The 20,563-nt window shown below is 36.5% G+C and overlaps 1 protein-coding gene across 2 annotated transcripts in view; it reads left to right on the top strand.

Moving 5' to 3' along the window:
* The first annotated feature begins 1,868 nt into the window (after positions 1–1,868).
* SECISBP2L (SECIS binding protein 2 like) overlaps positions 1,869–20,563 on the top strand; it is a 58,384-nt gene continuing 39,689 nt past the window's right edge. For both annotated transcript variants that reach the window (XM_010357803.2, XM_010357802.2), the window contains exons 1-6: positions 1,869–2,156; positions 10,313–10,491; positions 12,428–12,752; positions 14,952–15,087; positions 19,380–19,609; positions 19,889–19,913. In XM_010357803.2, coding sequence (XP_010356105.1) covers positions 2,133–2,156; positions 10,313–10,491; positions 12,428–12,752; positions 14,952–15,087; positions 19,380–19,609; positions 19,889–19,913 — 919 coding nt within the window. In that variant the 5' untranslated portion in view covers positions 1,869–2,132. The remainder of the gene's footprint in view (positions 2,157–10,312; positions 10,492–12,427; positions 12,753–14,951; positions 15,088–19,379; positions 19,610–19,888; positions 19,914–20,563) is intronic.

Here is a 20,563-nt window from a genome sequence, read left to right as displayed (position 1 = left end):
TGGCTATAGACCACCAGTAGGAAGACAATCTGAAAATTCAGAGTTATTTTATCTTTCAATTGTGAAGGAGAATGGTCATCTGTTAGTTTACATAACTACTCCTTATAAATAACTTAATTTTTCTGAGCAACCAACCCTAAATTCATTCAGCATTCATTGAATCCCAACTAGGTATGTGATAGGCACTAGTGACCTAACATTAATTGCACATATATGTACAAATGTTACGTACATTTGCAATTCAAATACACATGCATTTATATTAAATTTGAGGAGGTAGAAAAGTTACTAAAATTAAATAAATATATTTAAATCTAAATATAAATGTGTAAATATGAATGTTTCTCCTTTCAAACTGTTTCTATTGCCAGCCTTGATGTAAGTCTTGCTGACACAATATAGCTCCTTTCAGCAGGCCAATATATAATACAGGTTGAATGTCCCTTATCTAACATACTTGAAACCATAAGTGTTTCAGATTTGGGATTTCGGAGGACTTACACTATACTTACTGATTGAGCATCTCTAATCTGGAAGTCCAAAATCTAAAATGTTTCAATGAACATTACTCTTAAATGTCATGTCTGTGGTCAGAAAGTTTCTAATTTTGGAATATTTGGGATTCAGGAGGGATTGGGATTTCATAGTTTCCAATTAGAGATACCCAACCTGTGTCAACATAAGTACAGCAAGGGGCCTTCACATAACAAGCCTCATATTGGAATCTAATAACCAGACTAATAACCTAGACTAATTAGTCTTTACCGATGTCTCCTGAAGCATGACAAAGCAAATTTCTTAAAATCTCTTTCCCATTCCTAGCTGTGGATCTCCACACCAGTGCCCCAAACAGCAGCCACCTGAACTCTCTTCCTTCACTGAAGTGTAATTTAGCTTATATAGTTGTCCCTAAGTATCCCAGGGGGATATTGGCTCCAGGATCCCTGCTGATACCAAAATCCATGCGTGCTAAAGATCCTTATATAAAATGGTGTAGTATTTGCATATAATCCATGCACGTCCTCCTATATACTTTAAATCATCTCTAGATTACTTATAATACAATGTAAATGCTGTATAAGCAGTTGTTAAACTGTATTACTTGTATTTTATTGTTGTACTTGTTATTTCTTTTTTCCCCAAAATATTTCTCTCCGCGGTTGGCTGAATCTTCACGGAGGGTGTGGGTGTTGGAGGGTGTGTCTGAGGAGATGCCCAGAAGGTACTTGCCATGCTAACGGTAGTGCCCAGTTTCAAGACAGTGTCTGCCCTTATGGAGCTAAGGATCTGAAGATAAAATAATTACCTGTTGGGTGGTGTTATACAGATCCTGCATAAAATTAGGAGTTCTGAGATGGGCGAGGTCAGCCTGGATGTGAGCCTAGAGGTGGGCATGAACCTGGACAACGAATTAACTAATCAATAAATATTTGTGGGGAGCCCTTTCTTCCAGTCATTCTGTGTATGCGTTTTACATATGCATTTTTCTAGGGCAAGACTCCATTATTTTCAGAATATTCTCATTCCTTTATAGTCATGACTCCCTTTATTTGCGTAACATAAGGAAGGAGCAGATGTACGGTGGGCAGATGAAAGCTTTTCCAACATCTCTTAAGAGGTGGTTTCAGATCCTGAAGAGGTCTTTGAGGGCCCGTGTGACCTGGGTCCCAGGTGGTCTTCTGACACTTCTCGTTTAACAGTCGCAGGGGTGGCGTGTGGTTCGGGGCACCTGCTCCTGGGCGCCTCCACCTGGCTTCAGCCTCTAGGCCAGGCCGGGTTCCTGCTACCCTTGCTGAGGCCATTTGCTGTCACTCCGCCCACTGCCCCTCTCTGCCTCCTCCCTACTCCTTTCCCTTCCGTGCGCCTCCATTTCTAACTACGCCTCCCGCCCATTCGGGCCCTCCTCGGCTTCCGTCCCAGATGATCCCTCCCCGAAGCTGCCACCGCCTCCTCCATCTCCTGGAGCTGGAGCCGCCTCCTCTGCCAGTGGCGTAGCCGAATCGGTGTCGCGGCCAGCTAGATAGGGGCGGAGGTCCGGAACCCAGTCTGGACCCGAGCGGGGGGCCATGGAGAAAGCGGCCCAAGGCGCTGTTTACACCGACTAGCGCGGGCCCGTTGCGGCTGCAGGCACCATGGACCGAGCTCCCGCAGAGCAGGTACGCGGGTTTGGGCTGGGCCCGCCGAGCCGGGGGTTGGGGTCGCCGCTTCCTTCCAGGCTAGGCCCAGGTCTTCGAACGTGGGGACCGAGGGCCGGTCCTGCGGTCGCAGACCCTCTCACCTGGGAGTCTGGCAGCTCCCGGCTCTCCTTCATTGTTCCAGCTGCTGCCTGGGGCTTGGGGGCTTTTCCAACCCTGATTACTTCCCAGATGGAGGGCTCGCTGTTGCCGCTTCTCCCCAGCTTGGTGCAGGGGTCAGAAGGCTCCAAGTTGTCCCTGCTCTCCTGAGAGGAGGGCTTATAACTTCCAGCAGTCTCCCCACTTCCCCCATTCCCTTCAGCTCTGGAATGTGTTTTCAAGGTGGAAAGGCGTTTGAAGGCTTCTCACCCAGAAAGACTGTAAGAGAATGTGTGGTAACTACAGATGAAGGGAAGTCACGGGCCTTTTAGATCTATGTTCAGTGGAGCGAAGCATTGTTTTTGCAGTGGTTTTACGGAGGTGTTTCTTTTAAGAAACGATACTACGATTTACCCCTTGTCCTTTTATCCAGTTATTTTGCAAAGAATTGTAATTAGTGTTTTTTTTTAAAGCTAGTTTCTATTTTAAGGGTGTAAAGCATAAGCTTATTTTCGAACCCGTTTTCATATTCGCAAAGTAGTCCCATTAGTGTTCTGTTTTGTTTTTAATTGCATCAAATTCCTGATTATCCATGCTAGTAGGTGCTAGTAGGCAGGGATAATAACAGTGTTAAAAGTAATCGAAAACAATAGTTTTCCCCCAGTATTTTCCACTCTTAAGATATCTGCGAAACGACTTAATTTGAAGCCCAAGTTTATTCCCTCTATTCCCTTCTTCGAAGGCCTTGCCCATTGATGACTAGATGACGGAAGAAGAGAGGCTAGTAATTTCTGTCTATTAATTTTACAGATGGATAACGAGCACCTGAATTAATGAGATAAGATTTCCCAAATTCCTGTATGTGTCTATATGTAGTTGAAGCCGTTTTTATTTTGAAATCGGACTCTTAGCTGGCAAAGCACAGCTTCCTAGTTGTGTATACTTGTTTTTACACAAGACTTGTTTTTTTTTTTAAAAAAAAAGCTTTATGTGAATATAACTCTGAAGACACAAATGAATTTTATAAAACAATACATGGAATTACCAAAGAGAAATTGATATGGAGCCTCTTGGCAAATACGCCTAGGCGTTTATGTGACCCAGAAGTATTCTGTATACAGCCTGTATCTAGTTTGATTTAAAAACATTTTTGAAGGTATCTATCAAAAATACCTGAGATTTCAAAGCCTGACAAATGAATACGAATTTTCCTTGAATCATTTCCTTATACGTGTGTTACTAATGAAAGGGTTCAACATTTTGTTCCTTCACTAGGATGCCAGGACTAAAACCAGTAATGCTACCTTATGTATACTTAGAGTTCCTTTCATCCTAGAGGAAATATAATTAACTATTTAGATGGTAATTTTTAGCATAGCTGTTTGTGATTATCCTAGCAGCAAGTGCTGTGAGCAAATGATTTAAACTAGAGAGCCTTTTCCTCTTTCATCCCACATCTTTCCAAAGCCTATGACCTATTAAAACCTTGTAGAAATTTAATAACTAGGAAAAAAACATGGAAGAAGGTTTTCTGTTGACTTTTTTTTCTTCCAATACCTCTTCCCTCTTCCCCAACCTAACCCTAAATGAAAGAATAATTTGAAAATCCTCCACTCCCCTATACACTCAGAAAATAGATATAGAAAAGTAATGTTTTCACCTCGTTTATGCGATAGGAAGTTAATTCAGGGGTCCATGAATGACCTGGAAGGAGTATGCTTCATTATATGTCTTTTTCTAGGGCAAGAATCCATTATTTTCATCATATTCTCAAAGGACGGCTAAGAACCATTAACTTAGTAGTAGATTGGGAACTGAGATTTCTCAATTTTGTGGAATTCTTGATTATACCATAGAGTCATGTAATGGCTTTTCCAGGATATTTGGATTATACTTTTGTATTTCTACTATTGAAGTGAATTTAGGTAGATAAAGGTCATTGAAAAGTATGATAATATGTGCCGATTTCCATTTTTCCTCACAGAATTTTTTTTCCCTTTTGACCACTGTTGACATACCCAGAATTTCCCTAAATGCCTACAGCATTAAAACTTACTCATTATAGTATTGTAGTAGTTAGCAATTCATAGAAGTTTGATTTTTAAAAAGTAGTACTTAATATAGACTTTCTGTATTTTATCTTAACCTAATTAAATCCTTGCGTACTTTACAAGTGTAACTAAAAAAGAAAATAAACTTTCTTTTTGCTTGAAGTCATTCATGTTCTTGTTCTTGTGAATTACCTTTTTTAAATATATAAAATCTTTTTATAGAAAAGGTGAATTGTATGTGTGCTGATCAAGATTGTAAAAAGTAAATTACCGGGAATACAGTGCTAGATGGATGATCTTAATTGCAATGATGATTATTTGAAAGAATGCTATAACTAGAAGAAAATCTCAGGAGTATCCTCTTTCGGCACTTTTTATAGGGTGTTCTCTGTATTTAATCAAAATAGCTAGCTTAATTTTAACTGCCAGAGTTAAATGTTCTAAGAAGATGTGTTGCTTGGTATATAATGCATTTTTTCCCCTTAAAAAAAAAAAAAAAAACTTGCATTATGAGATGTGAAGAATAAATCATGGAGTTTGTTTTGTTTATAAAGGCTTACTGTTTCTATTTTTAGGAAATTTATTGAGATTTTAAAAAATAAACAATGGGCTTAGAAGTGACAGGACACTTGAGGTTAACAGTCTGTTTTCTGTTATCACAAATAATTTAAATGTTGGCTTAATTTTTAGTACATTAGCATTAGATAGTTCTTTTAAAAGAATTCATAAAATTACTGGTTATTAATGTCTTTAATTTTTGGAAAAACTAATGAATACATATGATTTCATGCAACATGCTTTTTACCAATAAGGATACAAAATTGTCTAGCTTTTCATTGTTTCCTTTAAATAATTTGTAAACTTTAAATAATGTCAGTACTGCAAATGAAATATATTCTAAATAAGTTATTTTAAAATGTTCGTTATTCAGTAATACATATAGTTGGCCCTTACGTAAAGATAGAAGTAAATGACCTGTCTTATCAGATTAAGAAAATAATATGTTCATAATAAAAGGAAAGTATTAATATATACATTCAGAGAAAATACCATTTGGAAATTTAGAAAAACATTTTCTGTTTTTTCTTTTTGAGACAGTCTCACTCTGTCACCCAGGCTGGAGTGCAGTGGCACTGTCTCAGCTCACTACAACCTCGCCTCCCTGGTTCAAGCAATTCTCCTGCTTCAGCCTCCCAGAGCTGGGATTACAGGTGTGCACCACCACACCCAGCTAATTTTTGTATTTTTAGTAGAGATGGGGTTTCACCATGTTGGCCAACCTGGTCTCGAACTTCTAACCTCAGGTGATCCACCTGCCTCAGCCTCCCAAAGTGGTGGGATTACAGGCGTGAGCCACTGCACCTGGCCAAAAAGACATTTTCAAGCTCTTAGGTCAAAAAGGAATAAAAAATAGAATGACAGGTTATTAAAAATATGTTAATAATAAAATACCACATATGAAAAACCTATGGGGCCCAGCATGGTGGTATACACCTGTAGTCCCAACTGCTAAAGAGGCTAAGGCAGGAGCATCACTTGACCCTAGCTAGGTGTTCTGGACTGTAGTGTGCTATGCGAGTCAGGTGTCTGCACTAAGTTCAGCATCAATAATGATGACCTCCCTGGAGTGGGGAAACTCCAGGTTGCCTAAGGAAGGGTGAACTGGCCCAGGCCAGAAATGAAGCATGTAGAAACTCTGGTGCTGATCAGTAGTGAGATCACACCTGTGAATTGCCACCGTACTCCAGCCTGGACAACATAGTGTGACCCCATCTCTAAAACAAACAAAAAACCTATGGAATGTGGCTGAAGCTATACTCTGAGGCAAATGCATAGTCATAAATGCCTTCGTTGTTAAACAGTTTACAAGGAGAATGAAAATTAAGCCTCCAAGGCAAGAAGTTAGAGGGGAAACTCCATCAAATCGAAAGAGAAAATAATAAGTTAAAAACAAAGTAATAGATAATTCAGAAACTAATATTAAATCTGGAAAGGTGTTTTTTTTTAAAAGTAACCATCAGATTTTAAAAAACATTAGATTTGGTGTGTTTTCTAAAAAGGAAAATATGGGTTGCAAAACATTCTGCCCAGTATGGGCAGAATCTAAGTTAAATTCTTTGATTTTTCTTCCTCATTATTGTCTGGAGCCTATACAACTTACACATATAAGTCATGTGTTTTGTTTTGGCATTTTAATCAAAAAACAGCACAGTGAGTAGTTATCTCTTAAACATTAATCATTTTTCGCTTCAGAGAATATTTATTTTATCTTTTGCCATGAGATATAAAATATCTTAAAGTTTGAGATATCCTATTTTTACTTTAACATAGAAAGAATATGGAGGGTTTCCATGGTCATATTTTTTCTGTGGGTGTGTGGTACATACTCTGGAGTTTCACTGTGGGAGAGTGTCTCGTTATGTTCCAACTTCAGTTTTGATTTTAAGTGGGTGTCAGTTTTTTATTGCTTAATCTGGGAAAATTATTTGCATTCATCTGGAGGCTCCATCTCTGAGGAATTTAGTGTACATTCTCTGCCGACGTGTGCTTTGTGGTAATGTTTGCCCATTTTCCCTAACCCAGTCCAGCACAGCACTCTTTCCGGAATGTATGCTGAATGCACATTTGTCGAATTATATAGGCTCTCCATGATCTGAATACATTTGTCTAATAAACTCTTTTAAATAATATTTTTGTTTCATACTCTAACAGAGTCTTAAACTCTCTAGATTATTTACATCAAAGGCATTTTGTTTGTAGACATTTACCTTAATATACACAAAATAAAAAATGAACATGAAACTGCTTAAATATTTTTACAAAGATTCTGGGACTATGATTTTTTTCATTAATTGGGAAAATTCTGAAATAAGTTCTGAAAGATGATAGTTTTACTATATAGATAGTCGTGCTTTTTGTGAAGCAAATACTACAAGAATGATTATACTTTGTTAAGTGTAGTTTACGTTTATTCCATATTTATTTCCTTTATGAAGACAACTCCCTGCTATGAACGTTCTTATTCCTAAAAAATAGATCTTGGCGAAAGTAGAGAGACAAAACAGAAATTCAAACTGAGGAATAACGTTCTATAATGTATCCAGTCTAGTTTTTTCATACATTTTGTTGTTCACTATGCAAGGCATTTTTCTTTGATTTCTATACTAATATAATTAAAATACTGCCAGAATTTGTTATTTATTTAACATGTTATTTATATGGGCTTTATTATGTGGACTTTTAAGAATAGTTTGGGGTCTTAACACTCCTTTTCAGTCCTGAGAACAGCAGATGCTGCATGTTGATGTATATTACTGAAGGCCCCAAAGTCACAATAAACAGCTTTTGAGACCATACAGAGTTGTAGCTATAGGAGAAAGTTTGCCAGTCTGTTCCTACTAGTGACATCTTCTGTTTGTGCAGCTGTTGACTATAGCAGCTTCTCTCTCTCTCTTTTTTTTTTGTGCTAAAAACAAAGGATCATTTTAGTGTTTGTGAGTTTTATTGTTGAGCTCTGATATCTAGAATTGCACTTAGAATATAAGCCAATACAAACTTTAGTATTTAAAGGCACATAGTGTATATATGTACAGACATTAGCTTTGAATTATACAGAATACCTTTTAAACAGTAGGTTGCCTAAGTTTATAAAACTTTTTATAAAGTATAAATGAAGTGGGGTGTAAAAATTTTTTGCAACTTTCGACCTGAGCAAGAATTTGAATTTATTGCTACCAAAGTAATTTATGAGGAGAGGTCATAATTATGACCTCTCATAATTATGAGAGGTCAGGAAAAGTATTATTAATAGTATTTATTTATAATTATATTAGTGTGGTTAAGACTGATAATTGGTGTACCCATATACCTTGCTGAAAAAAAACCCTGAAAGTCTACTAGCTCAGATTTATAAAACTGCTCAGTGAGTTCTCATATGTCGTAAAGGACTTTTTCGTTTTTAAAAGAAATCCTGGCCAGGCTCATGCCTATAATCCCAGCACTTTGGGAGGCCGAGGTGGGAGGATCACTTGAGCCCAGGAGTTCAAGACCAGCCTGGGAAACATGGCAAAATCCCATCTCTACATTAAAAAGTTTGCTGGGTGTGGTAATGTGCACCTGTAGTCCTAACTATTTGGGAGGCTGAGGCAGGAGGATCACTTGAGTCCAGGAGATTGAGGCTGCAATGAGCCATGATCATACCACTGCATCCTACCCCCACCCCCACCCCGTGGCAGAGCGAGACCCTTAAAAAAAATCCTAAAAATTATATTTTTAGTGCAGTTAAAACGTGATTTCAGTTTCTTTTCTTCGGCATATATGTGTGAATTGTATAAAGCAAGCTTCCATTATCTTTATATTATTGCTGTAAGTCGGCTTTTCTTTTTCCTAATTGGGGAAATATTTATTGTTTTGATATATTGTGTCCTATATAAGTAAGTTTGGGTTCTAATGAATATCACAGAGTGAAAATTACTAGCTTGTATCATTAGAGTTTGAAGATATTTTTGCCTCTTATGTTAATCTTTAAGAAATCAACTTCAATTCACTAATATTTATATTATTATTATAGCATATCTACTTCTGATTTGGTTAATTGTACAAATGTAAACCTCAAATCAGGTAGGGAGGAAGGAGACTGAACTAACACTGCTGTACAGTTCAGATTTTACCATCCCCACCCCATCCCTTTTAACAAGCATTTACGAGTATTTACAGTGAACTTTTTAGAGAACTTAATTTTTCTGAAACAAATGAGCATATCTCATCTTCACATTTTTTACTTGGATTCCTTACTAACTGCTTTTGTGAGAAACATGAAATTTATTCTTACAACTATGCTTTGATGGGAGCTTCTAATAACTATCACCCTAGTGGGTTTGTTGGGGAAGAGTTCTGGCTAGGGCCGTGGCTTTTAAGGTAATTTTTTAGAGTAATTAAAAACATTAACTTGCATTTCACTTACTGGTTTCATTAAAACATGTTCATATCATTTGATATTATATGATTTTTTACAGAATGTACTTAAGGATTTCAAAAAATAATTTAAAATGTTAAATTTGTTGTTAACTATAACATATAGAAACTGCATAAAACCAATGTGCAGCTTGATGAATTGTTACAGGACAAACACCTTGTAAATTTTATCCTGGTTAGGATATAAAACTTTGCCAGGCACCCTGGAAGCTCTCCAGATGCCTCTTAATCACAACTGTCTTTGCTGAAAATAATTCCTATCTTGACTTTTATGGATTTTATTTACTTTTCTTTATAGTTTTGTCGCCCATGTGTGCATCCCTAAATACTACAGGGTTTGTTTTTTTTTTTTTTATGTCTTTTAAAGCTCTATAGATTTCTTATAAGAAAAGATACAAAGTAAACTAAAATGGATTACATGTCTTGGATTACTTTAGTTTACTCAGATGTGTACTGGGAAACTGAAGTACTCCTATTTTCCCCAGTGTAACTGTGCAGATTTTTTCTTCTTAATGTTAAGTATTTTTTCATCTTAGACATTTTCTTTTCTTTTAATGATACCGATCTAATTTCCAGAAATGGACAGAAATAGTCAACTTTTAAGACTATTGAAACAAATACAGAGTATTAATTATCCTTCATAATTTTGTTCAATTTTTCCCCCAAGAAAATGAGTTTAAAACACATTGTCTGAAGAGCTACATCTCTTACTACCAACTTTATTTTTAGACCCTGATGTATGACTTCTGTGTTTTCTTGATTGTTTTAACAGCTTTAATTATATTGAAATGTAACATTTGATTTATTTTCCTTATTTGGTGGCTTTGTCTAAATAACTTGATTATTATTCAGTTATTTTAAAATTGACATTGCTCTTCCTTTTGGATGTTTTCTGAATGCTGAGAAGAGACCTAATTACTGTTTATAAGGACTGACTCTGCTGTTGTTAAATTGTGAATTTGTAGGAAGTTGCATGCTCGTTTGTTATTAATGTATTCTACTTTCTCTTTGAAGAATGTCAAGCTGTCAGCTGAGGTAGAGCCGTTTATTCCCCAGAAGAAGAGTCCTGATACATTTATGATCCCGATGGCTCTCCCAAATGATAACGGAAGTGTTTCTGGTGTAGAACCAACTCCAATTCCCAGCTACCTGATTACCTGTTACCCATTTGTGCAGGAAAACCAGTCTAATAGGTAATTTGTTTATTTTTATTTTCTTTTTTGTGGGGGTGGCTATAAAAGCTGGCAAAGTGCACTTAATATTTTTCTTTTGTAACTTTTAGATTTTAATCATTTCTCTATTAAGAGAAATGATATTGAAATTTGGAAATTGTTAATATGGATTAGTTTCTTATTTTTTCTAAGAGAAAATTGAATTCTTAGGCTGTGTCTCCTTCAGTAAGTCATTGAAATTTATTTGAAGTAAGTCAGCTCAAAGGGAGAAATAAAATATTCAGAGGTGAACAAAAACTTTTTTTTTTTTTTTTTTTTTTTTTTTTTTTTTTTGGAGATTAAACATCTAATCTCATAGCTGCCAAGACAGTCTCTGGTGTAAAAGAAAATACCAAGCAATAGTCCTTAACTTTGAAGCTGTCATGGTTAGTATATATTAATATTTCTAGACTCAGATTTTAGTTTAAATTTATGTCTGTGCTATAGTTACAGGATGATTTAGCAAAATTGCCCGCAATTAGGTCATGTGTAACCTAGTGGTTAGGATGTTACTTATGATAGTCATGGTAGCCATTCTAACCCTGCTTACACTGTCTGAGTGATGAGCACTTCATTGGTAGAGTTTATTTTATTGCTGTATAAAAGTACTTTCAGCCTTTTTCAAGTTATGTCACATAGAAAATTTTGTTTGTCTAGGACTATGCATGGATGAGACAGCTGGTGACTGGCTATAGGCTCTGTCATTCCTGAGGGCTGAGGCAATCAATATTTCTACCCCATCTCTAAACCATTGTTGCACACTAGTGTGCCAGTGCACATTCTTTGAGAAATTGTGGATGTATGGTGTATAAGGCCATTCAACTACTCAGATATTAAGTGTTCAAGTTAATATTCTGAGACTCTTAATAAAGAGTGTTGAGGGTTAGACAAATAGTAGGAACTAAGGAATCATTTTCAATTGAAGTTAGTATTATATTAAATATCTTTGCCTATATTGGATAATGTGCAAACTGATTCATGAAACTAAATTTAATAATACTATATTTCTATTTGAAAAAATGGCCACGTATACAGTATGATAAACTTAATTGATTTTCTTGGTTTACCAAATAATCTTTGTGAGTTCATGAGTAAACCAGCCAACAGATTATTTAAAAAATACTTTTAGGAATATGGCCGTGAACATTTTACTGTTTTGCTTTGTCATGGGAGTAATGAGGAAAAGCTCTATGCTTCAGCTCCCTACTCCCTAGGACCCCGTATTGATTTGGTGAGGGGCTGCTGGGATAGGAAGAATTTTGCTAGTGTTTTATATGAATTGCACTAGAAGAAGCTCCACCGCTGAAGATGTCCGTGAACAGATTTGCCTCTTCTCTTCTTCCCCTTGGACCCAGAGCCTGCTTCTATTGCCAGGAGGGCAGCCAGGAAAAGAGCTGGACTTGGCCAAGTGATTAGGGGAGTATGAGAAGAGGAGGAGTAGGCTCTGGGATTGAGCTGAAGAATGAGAGGTGGAGGAATTAAATCACCCTATGTAACGGTCACCTTACACAATGGTCACTTTACTCTGTTCTTTACAGAAGGCTGTCACAGTTGCTTACCTTGAATGGGAACTTTGGACTGCCATTGTTGGTAGATCCAGTAGCTAGGTGTTTTACTTTTAGGCAGAAATATCTTGAGGGAGTTGAAGACAGAGTTACAAACAATACTGGTACGTGGAATACTGTAAAACCATCAGGTTGGGTTTGTTTATACTGTTGTTTACATTGTTACTACATGTACATAATGATCTCTATAGCAAAAAAATATATAAGATGATGATAGTTTTGTCTCCTTTCCCAAAATTATCACAAAACCACTGTTCTGTACTGTTTTGTCTTTTATTAGTATAAGAGATTTTGCTTTAGTGGTTTTTTTAGACTTGTCAATAGATTTATTCTTCTTTGATTTGGTTTTACAGACAGTTTCCTTTATATAACAATGATATACGATGGCAACAACCCAATCCAAACCCTACTGGACCATACTTTGCCTACCCCATTATATCTGCTCAGCCACCTGTTTCTACAGAGTATACATATTATCAGCTGATGCCAGCACCATGTGCCCAGGTTATGGGTTTCTATCATCCTTTTCCTACACCTTACTCCAACACCTTTCAAGCTGCAAATACTGTAAATGCTATCACCACAGAATGCACTGAGCGTCCAAGTCAGCTTGGACAGGTCTTCCCATTGTCCAGTCATCGAAACAGAAACAGTAACAGAGGATCAGTGGTCCCAAAAGTAAGTGTCTGGTCTTGATTGGCTTTTAAATTTGATATTACTTAATTAGTGTGAGTAAGTTGCTACTTGGGTTGATTGACTGTTAATGCTGAATTTGCTGTAAAACATATTGTTCCTATTGTGAAATGGTAAAGGATATGTAATTCTTAAAATAATTTTCTTTGTGTTGTTTATTCCTCATTCTTAATCGTGATGTGATTTATAATCATTTTCATGTTCCCTTTAGAGAGTTTTACATAACATAAGGCAGAAATATTTACAAATTAATTTAGTGATAAAAGTTGCATGGTGACACCAACCTTCATAAGTGATTAGTGTGGATCTTGTGCTAGTTGTGTTGAATGGCTAATTCACTTCAAGATATTTCAATTGGCCAGGTGCAGTGGCGCACACCTATAATCCCAGCACTTTGGGAGGCCAAGGCAGGCTAGTCGCTTGAGCCCAGGAGTTTGAGACCAGTCTGGGCAACATGGTGAAACCCCATCTCTAACAAAAATACAGAAATTATCTGGGCATGTTAGTACATGCCTGTAGCTCCAGCTATTTGGGAGGCTGAGGTGGGAAGATCACTGGAGCCCAGGAGGTCAAGACTGCAGTGAGCTGAGATAGCACCACTGCACTCCAGCCTAGGTGACAGTGATACCCTGTCTCAAAAAAAAAAAAAAAAACCCAAAAGTTAGCAGGAGACATTATGGAAAAGAACATTTGTGATTCATTAGATCCCTTCAACTTTATTGTTCCTAATCTGTGAATTTTTAGTAGGAATAGCAGTTTATTATTTAAGAGATGCTTTTCTTTTATATGAACAAGAGTCTCCTAGGACTGAAGAAAATGACAGATAAATATGTGAAACCAGTTATTTAGTACCAGCCTTTTGACTAAGTAAAAAAAAAAAAAAGAAAAGAAAAGAAAAAGAAATGAAGGCTTTGAATCACAAGAGAATTAAGATTTAATTTTAGTTAACTTTTTAACTTAAAAGGCTATTTTACAGTTGAAGCTGTATTGTCAAAGCTAATGGGAAGAAGGAACATGTTTCTAAGTTAGCACTTTTTAGCTGATGGAAGAGGTACATCTTAGACATATCTTACGAGTACATCATCAAGGAGTTGATACTTTCCCTAGATTCCATTAGCCCAGTTTCTTCAGTGAAGTCTTTGCTGCCTCCTCGTATAATTTCTAAAAATTGAAATACAAGCAGCAGAGATTGCTTTAAAAAGCTTTTCGTTTTTGTTCATGGAAACATTCTTGGTCAAGGAATATCCTTTCGGGAACTCAGAATGAAAAAAAAAAGTGTTGGAAATAAGATAGTAGTATATAATTTCCAGATGTTGAAGGAACATGATTTCTCAGAATACATTCCCAGCACGTCAACTTAGAAAGTTCAAGAAATTAAATTCAGAGTTCTATTGTGTAAGTTGCTATTAAGTGATGAATACTTATATTTTTAAAAGTAAAGGAAGAGATCAGTTTTTTAATACTGATTGATTGATTGACAGGGTCTCGTTCTGTCAGCCATGCCGGAGTACAGTGGAGCCATCATTTCTTACTGTAATCTCAAACTCCTGGGCTCAAGTGATCCTTCTACCTCAGCTTCCTGGGTAGCTGAGACTACTGATGTCTTTTTTTTTTTTTTTTTTTTTTTTTGGTAGCGATCGGGGGTCTCTATGTTGCCCAGGCTTGTCCCAAACTTCTGACCTCAAGTGATCTTCCAGCCTAGGAGCCCAGGAGTTTGGGATAATGGGTGTGAACTACTGTGCCCTGACAGAATCAGCTTTTTTATATTTTCTTTTTGAATTCTGAAGCAGAAATCATTTTTCGTGTCATTGCTTTTCTGAAACTAAAATTTACTTTGGAATAAGTTACTACCTTTTTAAAGAAATTTACAACCCCTTTTATGACATTATTATACCCCTGCTATTCATTACTTTTTGACTGAGAAAATAAAAAATACAAGTAGTAGTTAAAAATGAATTCATTAATCATACTTATGTTGTTATTTGAAAAAGTGTATAAATGTGTGTATAATACATTGTTTAGCCTATTATGCTTTGCTGCAGATATTTCATGAAACCCTAATACTATTGCCCCATGGAAGCCAAGAATTTAGAACATATACTTAGCTGTATTTTGTAATAGATGTGTATTTTATAATGTTTAGTACATTGAATAGTTGTGTGTTTTTTGTTTTTTTTAAATCAGCAACAACTTTTACAACAGCACATAAAAAGCAAAAGGCCGCTGGTGAAAAATGTAGCTACTCAGAAAGAAACAAATGCAGCAGGTCCCGATAGTCGATCAAAAATTGTGCTTCTGGTAGATGCTTCACAGCAAACTGGTAAGGCAAGGGTTCTTACATGTGCATCACTGATTTTGATCTTTTTTCATTCACCACTTTATAACTGTGGTCTGTACCACTTGTCTGAATTGTAGACTTCCATCCTTTCATTTGCCCTGCCACGTTGTGAGATTCTCTGGGAAGGGTAAAGCAATCTATGTTCTTAATGTTCTTTCAGTTTGCTTGCTGGCCTTGTGTGCAATTTTGGGCGGGTTTAAGGTGTCCTTTTCCTTTTGTAGTAATGGAGCAGTTCAGAAACCAGAGATGGAATTTTGCAGACACTATAGAAATTTGAGGAACTCATTTTGATTGAAATTAAAATTGTACATGTTTTTATAACTAGATTAAAACCCATTATAAAACATCCTGATATCCTATACATCTTCATAGAAAGAACTTAGCAAATTTTCTATGCCATATTTTAGCATAGATCTGAACCAAACCTATGTATGTCATGTATATCCTGTTAAACAAGTATAAATTTTGAACTAGTCAAATATCATTTTGTCAAAAATTTTTAGAGGACTGTACAGGCATTAAATAAAAAAGCTTTCACCTGGTAATAGACAAGAATTAATATTCTTACAATGTGCTATTTTGCAGTTTATATTATGAAATTTCACTTTGTATCCTTGATCTCAGTTTATTATCTGTAGAGGAGATGTTTATCTCCTCTCATCCATAGTCAGTGACACTAGTAAACAGTCTTTGTTCATGATCCAAGACCAAGATTCATTCAAAGGCATAATTAGCTTTTCTATCTCTGTACAGCCTCCATTCAAATGAGGTCTGAGTTGAAATGAATAAGATGGCTTATATTTTTTTCACTTAGGTTATACCTTTTCTTTTGGAGATCTGTTTATCTTTTTACGGTTGCTTAGATCTATTAGGAGCAGAGAAGGGATCTGAAAATCAGTTTAAAAAGTCTTGCTGATAGTACAGTTATTGTGTGGTTAAAGCATAAAGGCATGCATCTTTGAGATTAGCAGACTGACAAATACTTGGAGTGGCTGTGGAAAAGAATCACAATGTAATATATTACAAAGTTTTCTGGTTTGGTTGTCTTTAGTCATAGTGACCCATTTCTATGTGCTTTTAACTCTGGGAAGACTTTAAAATGTCCTTACTTCTTTATGTTGCTTGTTATTTTAACCACAAAGATACTCTGAGGCATAGGAATTAGAAAATGAAAAGATAAAGGTGAATTTGGATAGAATATTACATATTGTACATACTATTAGTATTTTTAGTTTTAGTTTTCAAATTCAAGGATTGTAATTCTATCAGTATTTTTATTCTTCAGTTAAGTTTGTAATTTCTGAGGATTAATTGGTATCAAGCAGAGATCAAATTAAATATTATAGTTTATTAGGAATGTCTTTCCATTTGTAACAGATTTTTACATTTGAACACAAGCTCATTATTTAATAAGAGTTTATAATAAGATGGCTGGATCTAATATAATATATAAAAGTTAATTGCATTTCAGTTTGCCACCCACAAAATTTTAAAAAAAGATGTCATTAACAATAACACTGAAAAAGAGAGTTTCTGGAAATCTTAGAGAAGACGTATGGGATGTGTAGGCAGAAAATAGTAAGACTAGGCTGGGTGTGGTGGCTCACACCTGTAATCCCAGCATTTTGGAAGGCCGAGGCAGACAAATCACTTGAAGCCAGGAGTTCAAGACCACCCTGGCCAATATGGTGAAACCCCTTCTCTACTAAAAAATACAAAAATCAGCTCTGTGTGGTGGCAGGTGCCTGTAGTCCAGCTACTTGGGAGGCTGAGGTAGGAGAATCACTTGAACCTGGGAGGCGGAGGTTGCAGTGAGCTGAGATTGCATCACTGCATTCCAGCCTGGCAACCAAGCAAGACTCTGTCTTGAAAGAAAAATAGAAAAGAAAGTGATAAGTCTTTATTATGGGACATTAAGAAAAACCTAAATATCATGTTCAAAGTAATTTTGGGGAAACTTGATAAACTAATTCTAAAATAAAGGAACAGTGGTCTCAGAAGACCCAAGACATCCCTCGAAAAGAACTTTTCCTGTAGATATGGAAACTTATAAAGCCATCTTAATTCCTATAGGTTTATTTTGTCGATGCAGTATACAAAAGTCAAACAGAACAGACAGCCTAGAAACAGACCCCACATGTGTGTGAAAACACGTATATGGAAGATGACAGAGATAGCATTGCCGATTTGTGCCCCATGCAAATCTATTTCAGATTGATTAAGGACTTAGGGAAGCCCAATGGTAGAAGAAAATATAGGCAGATAATTCTATGACTGCAGGGAGGGAACTGTTTCTAAAATTAAGAATTTCTGTTTATTAAAAGTAAGTGAAAGAATAGGCCCCAACTTGGAAAAGACTTTTACCATGTATATAACTGACAAAGGATTAGCATGAGATGTATAAAGAATTAACATGAATCAATAAGAGAATGATCCCACCCTGTCCTTGGGGCCCGTGGAACACTGTGCTCGTAGGCTAAACAATTTTGCAGGAATATAGGAATTTTTCTTTAGACCCAGTCATCTCATTTCTTTGAATGTATCCAAATGGAGCCTCCCCCTAGAAAGGGAGGGGGCTATTTGATTAAAGGTGCATATTGCCTCAGTGCAGCAAAAGTACTGAAGCTTTCATAGTGTCCACTAGTAGCAGGTAACAAGTCCTGCTTGGACACTACTCTAAGTACAGGACACCTGCTCAGTGGAATAATATGGAGTCATCTTATAATTACGAAGACTTGTCATCACATGACATCATATTAAGGAGAGCACAACTCAAAATTAAATCAGTGTTGTATAAAAATTATGAATGGGCAGAAATGTGGAAAAAGGAAAACTTGTAATTTGTTCAAAGAAAGTCTTGTTTTTTGTTTTTTGTTTTTTTTTTTTTGGAATGTCTTGCTGCAATTGTAATTTGTGAAATAAGAAATACAACTCAGAAAAATGGCAGAAGTCAGATAATTCAAAAGTAGTATTAATAAAAATTTCACAGAAGGGAAAACACTTGTGGCTAAAAGCAAAAAAGAAAAAATAAAGATCAGCCTCATTATTAAGCAGGAACGTACTAATTAAAATCTACAATGAGCCACCATTTTATACCCAACAGATTAGGTACAGTCTGGATGATAATGTAAAGTATTTAATGAATATATGGATCATTGGGTGAATATACTGTTGTTGGAGTGTAACTGTCTATTAAGTACCTTTGAAAATGATTAGGCATCAAGTAAAGTTGGATATGTGCATCCCCTAAGTTCTGGCAGTATTTACCGTAGAGAAGCTTACATATGCATGTATGCACATTCGTGTGTCTGTGTATCAGTGTCAACAGTAATAGTGTTCTTAGTAGCAAAACTCTGAAACAACTCAGGTGTCTCATCAGTGGTACAAAGGATAAGTACACTGAGGTATATTCATGTAAAGGCATTCTGGATTCCAGTGGCATTAATGAATTATAACACATGCACCACAGTCTCAAAGCCAGTGTTGAGGCGTGGCAGGGGTGAGAAGTCACGTGGGCAAAGTAGTATTTTAAAATAAAGTTGAAAACTGGAAAATTATATGATTTAGGTTTAAGAAATACAGAAATCCATGGTAAATCTATAAAGAAAAGTGAAGGAATGATATGCACAGAATTCAGAATAGATGGTAAGCTCTGGGGTAAGAAAATGGTATAGTAGTGGAGGGGAACACACAGCAACCTTCAAAAGATTGATGACGTTCTCTTTCCTAAATGGTTGATGGTGATTTTAGTATTTTAGTGATATATTTTATTCTGTCTTCATAATAAAAACATACAGGCTGGGTGAGGTAGCTCATGCCTGTAATCCCAGCATTTTGGGAGGTCATGTCGGGTGGATCGCTTGAGCTTAGGAGTTTGAGACCAGCCTGGGCAACATGGCGAAACCCTGCGAAACCCTGTCTCTACAAAAAATAATCCCGGTGTGGTGGTGGTGCATGCCTGTAGTCCCAGCTACTTGGGAGGCTGAGATCGAAGGATTGCTTGAGCCTGGGAGGCAGAGGTTGCAGTGAGCCAAAATTGTGCCACTGCCCTTCAGCCTGGGAAACAGACTGAGACCCTGCCTCAAGAAAAACAAAAAACATTAACCAACTTACCAGGAACATCTTACCTTTTAATGAACTTTTCAAAAAGTTGTCACCTATTTCTTCATTTATGAAGTTTGGTATCTGTATTCTTACAATCTTAATGATGATTTAATGAGAATTTATCAATTTGCTCATCACAAAGAATTGTCACACTTTCCTTGCCTTTGTAGATTTCCCATCAGATATCGCTAACAAGTCTCTCTCAGAGACCACTGCCACAATGCTCTGGAAGTCCAAGGGCAGGAGAAGAAGAGCATCCCACCCCACTGCTGAATCTTCTAGTGAGCAGGGGGCTAGTGAAGCTGACATTGACAGTGACAGTGGTTACTGCAGTCCCAAACACAGCAACAACCAGCCTGCAGCAGGGGCTTTGAGAAATCCTGATTCTGGGACCATGAATGTATGTGGCATCGTCTTGATTTCTTTATTGGTCATTGATATCAGTATTATTATTTTGCATCCTCTGCTAAAGCTTAAGTATCAGTTTTCATTAACAATTACTATAGTAATAGGATAGTTACAAATGTATTTTGTATTTTATCAATAAAAATATTCATTTTTGAATAAGTATGATAATATTGTGATATGCATGCTTCACACTAAATTATAAAACATTTAGCAAAGTACATAATGTTGGTTCTCAAGTAGAGTATAATTGTCTTTTTGTTTCTTTTTTTAGCATGTGGAATCATCTATGTGTGCAGGTACTTATTTTCTGCATTGTGTTTTTGCTATACTTTCTACTTTGTCCATTATCAGAGTTTTCCTTTTAAGCATGAGGCTTGCTGATACTGCAAACAAAACTTAGAAATCTTGCAGAGATTCAAGGTAATTTGGAAGTACAGTTTTGCTGATCAGCTTGAGAAAATGCCAGCTGGAGATATTCTGTAAGAGGACACTTGTATTACTAAGAACTGTAGTACTACTTAAAAGTTTATAGGGCCAGGTGAGGTGGCTCATGCCTGTAATCACAGCACTTTGGGAGGCCGAGGCGGGTGGATCACCTGAGGTCAGGAGTTTGAGACCAGTCTGGCCAACATGATGAAACCCCGTCTCTACTAAAAATACAAAAAAATTAGCTGGACGTGGTGGTGAGCGGCTGTAATCCCAGCTACTTGGGAGGCTAAGGCTGGAGAATTGCTTGAACCCAGGAGGCAGAGGTTGCAGTGAGCTAAGATCTTGCCACTGCACTCCAGCCTGGTAAAGAAGAGCGAAACTCCGTCTCAGGAAAAAAAAAAAAGGTTTATAGAAAAATATTCAGTATTGCATTTCTAGTGACTGAATTTCAGTATATAAAGTCAGGTCAATTTAGGTTTTCCTGTCTTTTATAAGTAAATTATAATTTAAAATTTTA

This window comes from Rhinopithecus roxellana, chromosome 5, assembly GCF_007565055.1.
Source record: "Rhinopithecus roxellana isolate Shanxi Qingling chromosome 5, ASM756505v1, whole genome shotgun sequence".
Lineage (NCBI taxonomy): Eukaryota > Metazoa > Chordata > Mammalia > Primates > Cercopithecidae > Rhinopithecus > Rhinopithecus roxellana.
This window is presented reverse-complemented; position numbering and strand designations above follow the sequence as displayed.